Source organism: Heptranchias perlo, chromosome 3, assembly GCF_035084215.1.
Source record: "Heptranchias perlo isolate sHepPer1 chromosome 3, sHepPer1.hap1, whole genome shotgun sequence".
NCBI lineage: Eukaryota > Metazoa > Chordata > Chondrichthyes > Hexanchiformes > Hexanchidae > Heptranchias > Heptranchias perlo.
This window is the reverse complement of record NC_090327.1, coordinates 8308518-8322940: the sequence shown is the minus strand read 5'-3', so window position 1 is coordinate 8322940 and position 14423 is coordinate 8308518. Positions and strand designations below refer to the sequence as shown.

Below are 14423 nucleotides of genomic sequence, written 5' to 3'. Positions count from 1 at the left end.
AGGATGCACTGCAGCAACTCGCCAAGGCTTCTTCGACAGCACCTCTCAAACCCGCGACCTCTACCACCTAGAAGGACAAGAGCAGCAGGCACATGGGAACAACACCATCTGCACGTTCCCCCTCCAAGTCACACACCATCCTGACTTGGAAATATATCGCCGTTCCTTCATCGTCGCTGGGTCAAAATCCTGGAAGTCCCTTCCTAACAGCACTGTGGGAGAACCTTCACCACACGGACTGCAGCGGTTCAAGAAGGCGGCTCACCACCACCTTCTCAAGGGCAATTAGGGATGGGCAATAAATGCCGGCCTCGCCAGCGACGCCCACATCCCATGAATGAATAAAAAACGATACAGCAAGCAATTAAGAAGACAAATGGAATGTTGGCCTTTATAGCAAGGGAGTTGGAGTATAAGAGTAAGGAAGTCTTGCTGCAATTATATAGGGCTCTGGTGAGACCATATCTGGAGTACGGTGTACAGTTTTGGTCTCCTTACCTAAGGAAGGATATACTTGCCTTAGAGGGAGTGCAACGAAGGTTCACTAGATTGATTCCTGGGATGAGAGGGTTTTCCTATGAGGAGAGATTGAGTAGAATGGGCCTTTACTCTCTGGAGTTTAGAAGAATGAGAGGTGGTCTCATTGAAATGTATGAAATTCTTAGAGGGCTTGACAGCGTAGATGCTGAGAGGCTGTTTCCCCTGGCTGGAGAGTCTTGAACTCAGGTCATAGTCTCAAGATAAGGGGCAGGCCATTTAGGACTGAGATGAGGAAAAATTTCTTCACTCAGAGGGTTGTGAATATTTGGAATCCTCAACCCCAGGGGGCTGTGGATGCTCAGTCGTTGAATATATTCAAGACTGAGATCGATAGATTGATTTTTGGACTCTAAGGGATATGGGGATTGGGCGGGAATGTGGAGTTGAGGTAGAAGAATAGCCATGATCTTATTAAATGGGGGAGCAGGTTTGAGGGGCCATACGCGCTACTCCTGTTCCTATTTCTTATGTTCTTAATCCCATTCCTAACCATTAAACGGCTTTGATTGACACCATTAACTACTTCAGTTGAGTGGCTATTCAAACACATTGTGTGAAAATTATTCTAGTTTTGCTTGTAGCTTGTTAATTTTGTACTCGTATCTTTTAGCCTTGTGCTTATAATCCAATTTAAGTAGTCTACTTATATCTAAATAAGCCATTACTCACCAACCTCTAAAAACCTGGGTTATGTCTCCTCTTCTTTTCTCTAATGAAAACAAGTTCAGGCGGAGAGTCTGTCTATAAATTAGTCTCTTGCTTTGAAATAATCATTGTTGCTCTTCTCTGAACCCTCCTAAAACATCAATGTCCTTCAGAAGATAATACTCTAAGTGTTGCGTCATCAAAGATTTATACAAGGTTAGATTAACTTACTTCAACTTACAGGCAAATGCCCTTGAAAGGCATCTCTGTACAGGATCAACAATAGCATCACACTGACTGAATACTTTCACTCAAAGGTCAACGTTTTTCCACTTTTGCTATTAGACATCCTTTATCATGTACACAGAGTCATAGAATCATAGAAAGTTATGGCACAGAAGGAAGCCGTTCGGCCCATTGTGTCCGTGCTGGTCGAAAAAGAGCTATCCAGCTTAATTCCACTTTCCAGCACTTGGTCCGTAGCCCTGTAGGTTACGGCACTTCAAGTGCACATCGAAGTACTTTTTAAATGTGATGAGGGTTTCTGCCTCTCCCACCCTTTCAGGCAGTGAGTTCCAGACCCCCACCACCCTCTGGGTGAAAAAAATTCTCCTCAGCTCCCCTCTAATCCTTCTGCCAATTATTTTAAAACTATGCCCCCTGGTCACTGACCCCACTGCTAAGGGAAATAGGTCCTCCCTATCCACTCTATCTAGTCCCGTTATAATTTAATATACTTCAATTAAATCTCCCCTCAGCCTATTTTGTTCCAAAGAAAACAACCCCAGCTTTTCCAATCTTTTCTCATAGCTAAAATTCTCCAGTCCTAGCAATAGCCTCGTAAATCTCCTCTGTAACCTCTCTAGTGCAATCACATCTTTCCTGTAATGTCATGACCAGAACTGTACTCAGTACTCAAGCTGTGGCCAAACCAATGTTTTATACAGTTCTAGCATAACTGCTCTTATATTCTGTGCCTCAGCTAATAAAGGAAAGTATCCCGTATGCCTTTTTAACCATCTTATCTGCCTGTCCGGATATCGACAGGGATCTGTGGACATGCACTCCAAGGTCCCTCTCTTCCTTTACACCTCTCAGTATCCTCCCATTTATTGTGTATTCCCTTGCCTAGTTTGCCCTCCCCAAATGCATTACCTCACACTTCTCTGGATTGAATTCCATTTGCCACTTTTCTGCCTACCTGGCCAGTCCATTGATATCTTTCTGCAGTCTACAGCTTTCCTCCTCAATATCAACTGCATGGCCAATTTTTGTATCATCTGCAAACTTCTTCATCAAGCCCCCAACATTCAAATATAAACCATTAATATATATCACAAAAAGCAAGGGACCTAGTACTGAGCCTTGCAGAACCCCACTGGAAACAGCCTTCCAGTCGCAAAAACACCCGTCAGCTATTACCCTTTGCTTCCTGCCACTGAGCCAATTTTGGATTAAACTTGCCACTTTCCCTTGGATTCCATGGGCTTTTACTTTTTTGACCAGTCTGCCATGTGGGACCTTGTCAAAAGCCTTGCTAAAATCCATGTACACTGCATCAAACGAGTTACCCTCATCGACCCTCCTTGTTACCTCCTCAAAAAAATTCGATCAAGTTAGTCAGACACGACCTGCCCTTAACAAATCCATGCTGACTGTCCTTGATTAACTCGTGCCTTTCTAAATGACAATTTAGAATTGATTCCAATAATTTGCCCACCACCGAGGTTAGACTGACTGGCCTGTAAATACTCAGTCTATCCCTCGCTCCCTTTTTAAACAACGGTACAACGTTAGCAGTCCTCCAATCCTCCAGCACCACGCCTGTAGCCAGGGAGGATTGGAAAATGATGGTCCGAGCCTCCGCTATTTCCTCCCTTGCTTCTCTTAACAGCCTGGGATACATTTCATCCGGGCCTGGTGATTTATCTACTTTCAAAGATGCTAAACCTGTTAATATTTCCTATCTCACTATGTTTAACCCACCTAATATTTCACACTCCTCAGCCTCCTCATCACATGTTTCTGTTCCTATGTTATAACCTGATACTTACCCACATTAAAATCCATCCATTTAATTGGTCCGCATCCCTTGGAATCATTCCAATCTCTAACATGGCCATTAACAAATTTTGTAATAATACAACTAGCGAGTGACACGGAACCTCCAACAATGCAGCACTCCCTCACGTACTGCACTAGGATGTCAATCTAGACTATGTGCTCAAAGTCCTACAATTGGGGCCTTGGGTCCACAATCTTCTGACGCTGAGGCAACAGCGCTGTACACTGAACCAAGCTGAGACTATTGGCTTTAAAATGACGCCTTAGGTAATGCCGGTCACGTTTACATTAGTGGCAAAAGGGCAAGAGAGGCATAGAATAAGCACCTATGGGGTAATTTTCCAAGTCTGTGCTGCCAGTGAGGGGCCTCACCTGCCAGCAGTGAAATTGAAAGCCTGGGCACGTGTTTTTCTGATCACTTAAGTTAATCATAGAATCATAGAAGTTTACAACATGGAAACAGGCCCTTCGGTCCAACATGTCCATGTCGCCCAGTTTATACCACTAAGCTAGTCCCAATTGCCTGCACTTGGCCCATATCCCTCTATACCCATCTTACCCATGTAACTGTCCAAATGCTTTTTAAAAGACAAAATTGTACCCGCCTCTACTACTGCCTCTGGCAGCTCGTTCCAGACACTCACCACCCTTTGAGTGAAAAAATTGCCCCTCTGGACCCTTTTGTATCTCTCCCCTCTCACCTTAAATCTATGCCCCCTCATTAATAGACTCCCCTACCTTTGGGAAAAGATTTTGGCTATCTACCTTATCTATGCCCCTCATTATTTTATAGACTTCTATAAGATCACCCCTAAACCTCCTACTCTCCAGGGAAAAAAGTCTCAGTCTATCCAACCTCTCCCTATAAGTCAAACCATCAAGTTCCGGTAGCATCCTAGTAAATCTTTTCTGCACTCTTTCTAGTTTAATAATATCCTTTCTATAATAGGGTGACCAGAACTGTACACAGTATTCCAAGTGTGGCCTTACTAATGTCTTGTACAACTTCAACAAGACATCCCAACTCCTGTATTCAATGTTCTGACCAATGAAACCAAGCATGCCGAATGCCTTCTTCACCACCCTATCCACCTGTGACTCCACTTTCAAGGAGCTATGAACCTGTACTCATAGATCTCTTTGTTCTATAACTCTCCCCAACGCCCTACCATTAACGGAGTAGGTCCTGGCCCGATTCGATCTACCAAAATGCATCACCTCACATTTAATATTTGGAAATTTGCGGGCAGCGAGCGCCCGAGTTTCGAATAGGTGCGAGGGGCAGGGAATGCTCTTCACTGAGCTGCCAGTCAGAATCTTAAATATACGGTTTTTATACGTGCACATTTTTAAAAAAGACGACGAATAACTGGTGAGTCATTGGCTTTTTGTTTACAGTTCTTTTGGCAGGAGTATGCGTCGTTAAAAGGTTACTTTCTTGAAATTTGTAATTATGAATCATCCATAAAAATGATGGATTATGACATTACAGCCAAAATCACTGCCAACAGCAGACTTGCCAGGATATTAAGACATGATGCAAAAGCCAAGCGAAGATCGGTAGCATCATTCGTGCGGCTTTCTTACAGCTCAACAGTCATCCAAGTTAACAGGGTCTGATAAATCAGGTGTTCAAACTTACCTTGAAGGCCAGAATGACACCGATGAACATAAGAACAACAAAGACCAGGCATGTTGGGTTCATCGACATAATATCCTCCTTGTATGGGATATTAGCAGGCTGTGGAAACAGAATGTGGAAAACAAATGATATCTGGTACTACTTGTACACGGAGGTATCTAGAATTACACAGAATTAGAGTCAGATCGCAGATCAGCCATGATCTTATCAATGGCGGAGCAGGCTCGAGGGGCTGAATGGCCTACTCCTGTTCCTATGTTCCTATTCAGCCCAACAGGTCTATGCCAGTGTTTATGCTCCACAAGAGCCTCTTCTCTCCCTACTTCATCTCAACCTATCTGCATATCCTTCTATTCCTTTCTCCCTCATGTATTTATCTAGCTTTCCCTTAAAGGCTACTTTGCTATTCGCCTCAACCACTCCTTGTGGTGCCGAGTTCCACATTCTCACCACTCTCTGAGTAAAGAAGTTTCTCCTGAATTCCTTATTGGATTTATTAGTGACCATCTCATATTTATGGCCCCTAGTTTTGGACTCTCCCACAAGTGGAAACATCTTGTCTGCATCTACCCTATTGAAACCCTTCAGAATTTTAAAGATCTGAATTAGAGAGAAAAAAGATGCCTCTGTAGCTAGTTGCCGGTGTTACGCTTTGGGGCTTCTTACAAATTTTTTTACAAAGTAAGATTTGTAAATGTTATGAATGATTGCTTCCTTAAACAGCATGTTAGAGAATATCCTAGGGAAAATCGTGTACTACACCTCGCTCTTAATAGTGACCCTGATGAGGTGTTAGACCACCATGTGGAGGAACACCCAGGTAACAGCAACCGTAACATTATTAGATTCATACTTGATCAGCCAAACTAATGCTGCTGAAAATTTAATGCGCGTTTAAAGTTAAACAAAAAGAATTTCTAAATAATTTTCAAACTACTAAATCAATTTTAATATAAATTTATTTGTTTTGTATTTTACCATTCAGATTAAAAAGGCATATGTTGACTTGGCCTTTCTCCATTCCATCAAAGGGGTTTCTCCCTCCTGACTGTGCCAGTCCTGATTAAAGATAACATCCAAAAAATTAACCTACCTTTTCCTCTCAGATGCCGATAAACCGGTTGTAAGTTTTCAGTATTTTCTGTTTGTACTTTTACATATTTGCTATTTTTTGACTGGTTGCTTTATATGAAAAAGAACATTACAAAACAAAATGAAGGAAAGAAAAAAAATCAAAAATCAGATGTGCCTTCTATGTGATAAAAATGGATGGTATTATGATTAGGGAAGTAGTGTGATTAATGATGGAAGTTACTCTCATACATGTCTTTCCAAATACAACAGAAACCAACTATAACAACAACGACAATTTGCATTTATGTAGCACCTTTAACGTAGTAAAACGTCCCAAGACGCTTCACAGGAGCGATTGTCAAACAAAATTTGACACTGAGCCACATAAGGAGATATTAAGACAGGTGACCAAAAGCTTGGTCAAAGAGGTAGATTCTCAGGAGCATCTTAAAGGAGGAAAGGTAGAGAGACGGAGAGGTCTAGGGAGGGAGTTCCAGAGATTAGGACCTAGGCAGCTGAAGGCACGGTCGCCAATGGTGGAGCGAAGAAAATCGGAGATGCACAAGAGGTCAGAATTAGAGGAGCGCAGAGATCTCAGAGAGTTGTAGGGCTGGAGGAGGATACAGAGATAGGAAGGGGCGATTTCATTTGTTCAGAACATACCCATTTTTCACAAAATGCAATTATGATGTTGACTGGAATACAAAGGGGTGGAAGTTATGTTACAGTTATATAAAGCTCTGGTTAGACCCCATCTGGAGTACTGTGTTCAATTCTGGGCACCGCCCCTCAGGAAGGATATACTGACCTTGGAAGAAGTACAGCGCAGATTCACCAAAATGATACTGGGGCTAAAAGGGTTAAATTATGAGGACCGGTTGCATAGATTAGGCTTGTATTCCCTTGAGTATAGATGATTAAGGGGTGATCTAATTGAGGTGTTTAAGACGATTGAAGGAGTTGATAGGGTAGATAGAGAGAAACTATTTCCTCTGGTGGGAGAGTCCAGAACAAGGGGGGCATAACCTTAAAATTAGAGCTAAGCCATTCAGGGGTGATGTCAGGAAGCACTTCTTCACACAAAGGGGAGTGGAAATCTGGAACTCTCTCCCCAAAAAAGATGATGAGGCTGGAGGTCAATTGTAAATTTCAAAACTAAGATTGATAGATTTTTGTTAGGCAAAGGGTATTAAGGATTACGGAACCAAGGCGGGTAAATGGAGTTAAGATACAGATCAGCCAGGATCTAACTGAATGGCGGTACAAGCTCGAGGGGCTGAATGGTCTTTTCCTTTTCCTATGTTCCTAGGTACTATAATCCTTTTGGTCTTTCAAGATTAAATTATTTTAAATAAAATTGTACATTTCGTACCAGTTGTCGCAGGTAGTCTTGAATAGAGTTCGGATAGACGACCACACTGATCGCTACAAGAGTGTTCAGGGCAAAGTCAAAGATCTGGTAACAGAAGAATGGGACGATCCAGGCACTGTGTTGCTGCAAAACAACGAGGAAACAAAAATGTAAGTTTTTGCAAACAGCTTCTCTCTTATGCACTTTTATTGAAACTGGTACCAGAAACTACAACACGACTAAATCTGCGCAGCAGAATAAGTGACCTGGCATCACAGTGCAAACACTACCGAAATTGTAAAACTGATTATCGTGCATGTAATCGACATCTTCAATTTCTTTGTGTCGCAGAGGCTTGTAACCCAAGCAGAGTAATGAAGCAACTGGAGAACCCACGGGCCCGTATAAATTTATTACATCGAGCCGCATAGTATCGTGGTAGGTACAGCATGGGGGGAGGCCATTTGGCCCATCCTTCCTGTGCCGGCTTTTTGAAAGAGCTATCCAATTAGTCCCACTCCCCTGCTTTTTCCCCATAGACCTGTGAATTTTTTCCCTTCAAGTATTTAACTAATTCCCTTTTGAAAGTTATTATTGACTCTGCTTCCACCGCCCTTTCAGGCAATTCGTTCAACACGCTGCGTAAAAAAATGTTTCCTCAGGTCACCTCTGGCTCTTTTGCCGATCACTTTAAATCTGTGTCCTCTGGTTACCAACCCTTCTGCCACTGGAAACAGTTTCTCCTTATTTACTCTATCAAAACCCTTCATGATTTTGAACACCTCTATCAAATCTCCACTTTAACCTTCTCTGCTCGAAGGAGAACAACCCCAGCTTCTCCAGTCTCTCCACACACTGAAGTCCCTCATCTCTGGTACAATTCTAGTAAATCTCTTCTGCACCCTCTCCAAGGCCTTGACATCCTTCCTAAAGTATGGTGCCCAGAATTGAACACAATACTCCAGTTGTGGCTTAACCAGTGTTTTATAAAGGTTTAGCATAACTTCCTTGCTTTCACACTCTATGCCTCTATTAGTAAAGCCCAGGATCCCATATGCTATTTTAACTCTTCCATCACCATCCCTGGGTATGTCCTGTCCCACCGGCAGGACAGACCCACCAGAGGTGACGGTACAGTGATATACAGTCAGGAGGGAGTGGCCCTGGGAGTCCTCAACATTGACTCCGGACCCCATGAAATCTCATGGCATCAGGTCAAACATGGGCAAGGAAATCTCCTGCTGATTACCACCCACCACCCTCCCTCAGCTGATGAATCAGTCCTCCTCCATGTTGAACACCACTTGGAGGAAGCACTGAGGGTAGCAAGGGCACAGAATGTAGTCTGGATGGGGGACTTCAATGTCCATCACCAAGAGTGGCTCGGTAGCACCACTACGGACTGAGCTGGCCGAGTCCTGAAGGACATAGCTGCCAGACTGGGCCAGCGACAGGTGGTGAGCGAACCAACACGAGGGAAAAACTTACTCGACCTCATCCTCATCAATCTACCTGTCGCAAATGCATCTGTCCATGACAGTATTGGTAGGAGTGACCACCGCACAGTCCTTGTGGAGATGAAGTCCCGTCTTCGCACTGAGGACACCATCCAACGTGTTGTGTGGCACTACCACAGTGCTAAACGGGATAGATTCAGAACAGATCTAGCAGCACAAAACTGGGCATCCATGAGGCGCTGTGGGCCATCAGCAGCAGCAGAATTGTATTCCAGCACAATCTGTAACCTCATGGCCCGGCATATTCCTCACTCTACCATTACCAACAAGCCAGGGGATCAACCCTGGTTCAATGAGGAGTGTAGAAGAGCATGCCAGGAGCAGCACCAGGTGTACCTAAAAATGAGGTGCCAACCTGGTGAAGCTACAACTCAGGACTACATGCATGCTAAACAGCGGAAGCAACATGCTATAGACAGAGCTAAGCGATTCCACAACCAACGGATCAGTTCAAAGCTCTGCAGTCCTGCCACATCCAGTCGTGAATGGTGGTGGACAATTAAACAACTAACGGGAGGAGGAGGCTCTGCAAACATCCCCATCCTCAATGATGGTGGAGTCCAGCAGTTGAGTGCAAAAGACAAGGCTGAAGCGTTTGCAACCATCTTCAGCCAGAAGTGCCGAATGGATGATCCATCTCGGCCTCCTCCCAATATCCCCACCATCACAGAAGCCAGTCTTCAGCCAATTCGATTCACTCTACGTGATATCAAGAAACGGCTGAGTGCACTGGATACAGCAAAGGTTATGGGCCCCGACAACATCCCGGCTGTAGTGCTGAAGGCATGTGCTTCAGAACCAGCTGCGCCTCAAGCCAAGCTGTTCCAGTACAGTTACAACACTGGCATCTACCCAACAATGTGGAAAATTGCCCAGGTATGTCCTGTCCACAAAAAGCAGGACAAATCCAATCCGGCCAATTACCGCCCCATCAGTCTACTCTCAATCATCAGCAAAGTGATGGAAGGTGTCGTCGACCGTGCTATCAAGCGGCACTTACGCACCAGTAACCTGCTCACTGATGCTCAGTTTGGGTTCCACCAGGACCACTCGGCTCCAGACCTCATTACAGCCTTGGTCCAAACATGGACAAAAGAGCTGAATTCCAGAGGTGAGGTGAGAGTGACTGCCCTTGACATCAAAGCAGCATTTGACCGGGTGTGGCATCAGTGAGCCCTCGTAAAATTGAAGTCAATGGGAATCAGGAGGAAAACTCTCCAGTGGCTGGAGTCATACCTAGCACAAAGGAAGATGGTAGTGGTTGTTGGAGGCCAATCATCTCAGCCCCAGGGCATTGCTGCAGGAGTTCCTCAGAGCAGTGTCCTAGGCCCAACCATCTTCAGCTGCTTCATTAATGACCTTCTCTCCATCATAAGGTCAGAAATGGCGATGTTCACTGATGATTGCACAGTGTTCAGTTCCATTCGCAACTCCTCAAATAACAAAGCAGTCCGAGCCCGAATGCAGCAAGACCTGGACAACATCCAGACTTGGGCTGATAAGTGGCAAGTAATATTCGCGCCAGACAAGTGCCAGGCAATGACCATCTCTAACAAGAGAGAGTCTAACCATCTCCCCTTGACATTCAACGGAATTACCATCGCCGAATCCCCCACCATCAACATCCTGAGGGTCACCATTGACCAGAAACTTAACTGGACCAGCCATATAAATACGATGGCTACAAGAGCAGGTCAGAGGCTGGGTATTCTGCGGCGAGTGACTCACCTCCTGACTCCCCAAAGCATTTCCACCATCTACAAGGCACAAGTCAGGAGTGTGATGGAATACTCTCCACTTGCCTGGATGAGTGCAGCTCCAACAACACTCAAGAAGCTCGACACCATCCAGGACAAAGCAGCCCGCTTGATTGGCACCCCATCCACCACCCTAAACATTCACTCCCTTCACCACCGGCGCACTGTGGCTGCAGTGTGGACCACCTACAGGATGCACTGCAGCAACTCACCAAGGCTTCTTCGACAACTCCTCCCAAACCTGCGACCTCTACCACCTAGAAGGACAAGAACAGCAGGTACATGGGAACACCACCACCTGCATGTTTCCATCCAAGTCACACAGCATCCCGGCTTGGAAATATATCGCCGTTCTTTCATCGTCGCTGGGTCAAAATCCTGGAACTCCCTTCCTAACAGCACTGTGGGAGAACCTTCACCACACGGACTGCAGCGGTTCAAGAAGGCGGCTCACCACCACCTTCTCAAGGGCAATTAGGGATGGGCAATAAATGCCGGCCTCACCAGCGATGCCCACATCCCATGAACGAATAAAAAAATAGCCTTCTCAACTTGTCCTGCCACCTTTAAAGATTTGTGTACATACAACCTCAGGTCTCTCTGTTCCTGCACCCCTTTTAAAATTGTACCATTTAATTTATATTGCCTCTCCTCATTCTTCCCACTTCACTGCGTTAAATTTCATCTGCCATATGACTGCTCATTTCACCAGTCTGTCTATGTCCTCCTGAAGTGTGCTACTATCCTCCACTTTGTTTACTACATTTCTGAGTTTTGAGGCATCTGCAAACTTTGAAATTATACCCTCTATACCCAAGTCCAGGTGATTAATATATATATCAAAAAGAGCAGTGATCCTAATAGACTTAGCGTCTACAGCACAGAAACAAGCCATTCGGCCCAACTGGTCTATGCTGGTTTATGCTCCACACAATCTCCACGTTATTTCATCTAATCCTATCAGCATATCCTTCTATTCCTCTCTCCCTCATATGTTTATCTAGCTTCTCCTTTGCTATTCGCCTCAACTACTCATTGTGGTAGCAAGTTCCACATTCTTACCAATCTTTGCGTAAAGAAGTTTCTCTTGAATTCCCTGTTGGATTTATTGGTGTCTAGCTTATATTTATGGCCCCTCGTTCTGATCTCCCTCGCCTGACAAACCTGATTGAATTTTTTGATCGTGCCTGACAAACCTGATTGAATTTTTTGAAGAGGTGTCTAAAGTAGTGGACAGGGGAATGTCAATGGATGTTATTTAAATGGACTTCCAGAAGGCATTTGATAAGGTCCCACGTAAGAGACTGTTAGCTAAGATAGAAGCCCATGGAATCGAGGGAAAAGTATGGACTTGTTTAGGAAGTTGGCTGAGCGAAAGGCGACAGAGAGTAGGGATAATGGGTAGGTACTCACATTGGCAGGATGTGACTAGTGGAGTCCTGCAGGAATCTGTCCTGGGGCCTCAATTATTCACAATATTTATTAACGACTTAAATGAAGGCATAGAAAGTCTCATATCTAAGTTTGCCGATGACACAAAGATTGGTGGCATTGTAAGCAGTATAGATGAAAACATAAAATTACAAAGGGATATTGATAGATTAGGTGAATGGGCAAAACTGTGGCAAATGGAATTCAATGTAGGCAAATGTGAGGTCATCCACTTTGGATCAAAAAAGGATAGAACAGGGTACTTTCTAAATGGTAAAAAGTTAATAACAGTGGATGTCCAAAGGGACTTAGCGGTTCAGGTACATAGATCATTGAAGTGTCATGAACAGGTGCAGAAAATAATCCAGAAGGCTAATGGAATGTTGGCCTTTATATCTAGAGGACTAGAGTACAAGGGGGCAGAAGTCATGCTGCAGCTATACAAAACCCTGGTTAGACCGCACCTGGAGTACTGTGAGCAGTTCTGGGCACCGCACCTTCGGAAGGACATATTGGCCTTGGAGGGAGTGCAGCGTAGGTTTACTAGAATGATACCCGGACTTCAAGGGTTAAGTTACGAGGAGAGATTACACAAATTGGGGTTGTATTCTCTGGAGTTTCGAAGGTTAAGGGGTGATCTGATTGAAGTTTATAAGATATTAAGGGGAACAGATAGGATGGATAGAGAGAAACTATTTCCGCTGGTTGGGGATTCTAGGAGTCGGAGGCACAGTCTAAAAATTAGAGCCAGACCTTTCAGGAGCGAGATTAGAAAACATTTCTACACACAAAGGGTGGTAGAAGTTTGGAACTCTCTTCCGCGAACAGCAATTGATACTAGCTCAATTGCTAAATTTAAATCTGAGATAGATAGCTTTTTGGCAACCAAAGATATAAAGGGATATGGGCCAAAGGCAGGTATATGGAGTTAGATCACAGATCAGCCATGATCTTATCAAATGGCGGAGCAGGCACAAGGGACTGAATGGCCTACTCATGTTCCTATGTTCGTGAAAACATCTTCTCTACGTCTACCTTATCGAACCCCTTCACAATTTTAAAAACCTCCATTAGGTCACCCCTCAGCCTTCTCTTTTCTAGAGGAAAGAGCTCCAGCCTGTTCAGCCATTCCTGATAAGTATAACCTCTCAGTTCTGGTATCATCCCTGTGAATCTTTTTTGCACCTTCTCCAGTGCCTCTATATCCTTATTATAATATGGAGGTCAGAACTGGGCACAGTGCTCCAAGTTATACCTCTTAACTATGTGCCATAAAAACTGCTGGCCACGAGATGAATATTAGACTTTTCTCATATTTATTAAAAGGAGAGAGGAAAGTATTTTCAATGTTAAGCGTTTCTCATACTCTTGACGTAATTCTCGTGGAACACAAGAGGCCGGATCTTGCTGGAGTGGGACATCTCGTGGCGTGCACCATTAGTTAGACTTTCCCCTCCACCCTACAGCTCGTATTTTGTTTGCACAGTAACTCGCTGGAAGTGCGAGCCGATAGCAGCGCGGCGAGGGCAACAGGGGCATCAGGGACCTTAGTGAATGACGGGATCAACAGTCTATCTCCTTAAATAATGAGATTTAAGGATTGAGAAAGAACCAGAGGAACGACGGAGAAGGAAATAGGGTGAATTAGAGTCAAATCAGGTACTGAAAGAGAAATAAAGAGAGGGAAAGAAAGATTGGATTAAGAGAGAAGAGACAGAAAGGAAAAGTAAGAAAAGAAAATTAAAATTTGACATTTTTATAACCTTTGAGAAGAATTTACTACATGCAGGAATGAGATTGAACAGTTTAAATTGTTTCCTTTCTGGGCCAGGGAGGTTAATTGGCATTGCATTAACAATTATCACGTCGTTAAAAAGGTACTTATTCTCTTAATTACCAGCCCTGACTTTGAGGCGAGTTTAATGGGCAATTAAAGTTCAAATCCATCAAGGGTACGATAGCATAGTGATTATGTCACTGGACTAGTAATCCAGAGGCCTAGACTAATTAATCACAGCAGCGGCAGAATTTAAATTCCATTAATTAAATAAAATCTGGAAGTTAAAAAAAATAGCTTCATTAATGGTGGCCATGAAACTACCGGATTGTCGTAAAAACCCATCTGGTTCACTAATGCCCTTTAGGGAAGGAAACCTGCCGTCCTTACCCGGTCTGGCCTATATGTGACTCCAGACCCACAGCAATGTGGTTGATTCTTAATCACCCTCGGAAATGGCCGAGCAAGCCACTCAGTTGTCCAACTCTCCACAGAAAGTCATAATAAGAATAAAACTGGACGGACCACCCGGCATCAGACCACTAGGCACTGGACACGACAAAGGCAAACCAAGCCCAGTCGACCCTGCAAAGTCCTCCTCACTAACATCTGGGGAGTTGTGCCA

The 14423-nt window shown here is 44.1% G+C and overlaps 1 protein-coding gene across 1 annotated transcript in view; it reads right to left on the bottom strand.

Moving 5' to 3' along the window:
* laptm4b (lysosomal protein transmembrane 4 beta) overlaps nt 1-14423 on the bottom strand; it is an 81714-nt gene that overhangs the window by 32927 nt on the left and 34364 nt on the right. The window contains exons 4-5 of the mRNA XM_067978009.1: nt 7338-7460; nt 4892-4990 (exon numbers count right to left, since the gene is read on the bottom strand). Coding sequence (XP_067834110.1) covers nt 4892-4990; nt 7338-7460 — 222 coding nt within the window. The remainder of the gene's footprint in view (nt 1-4891; nt 4991-7337; nt 7461-14423) is intronic.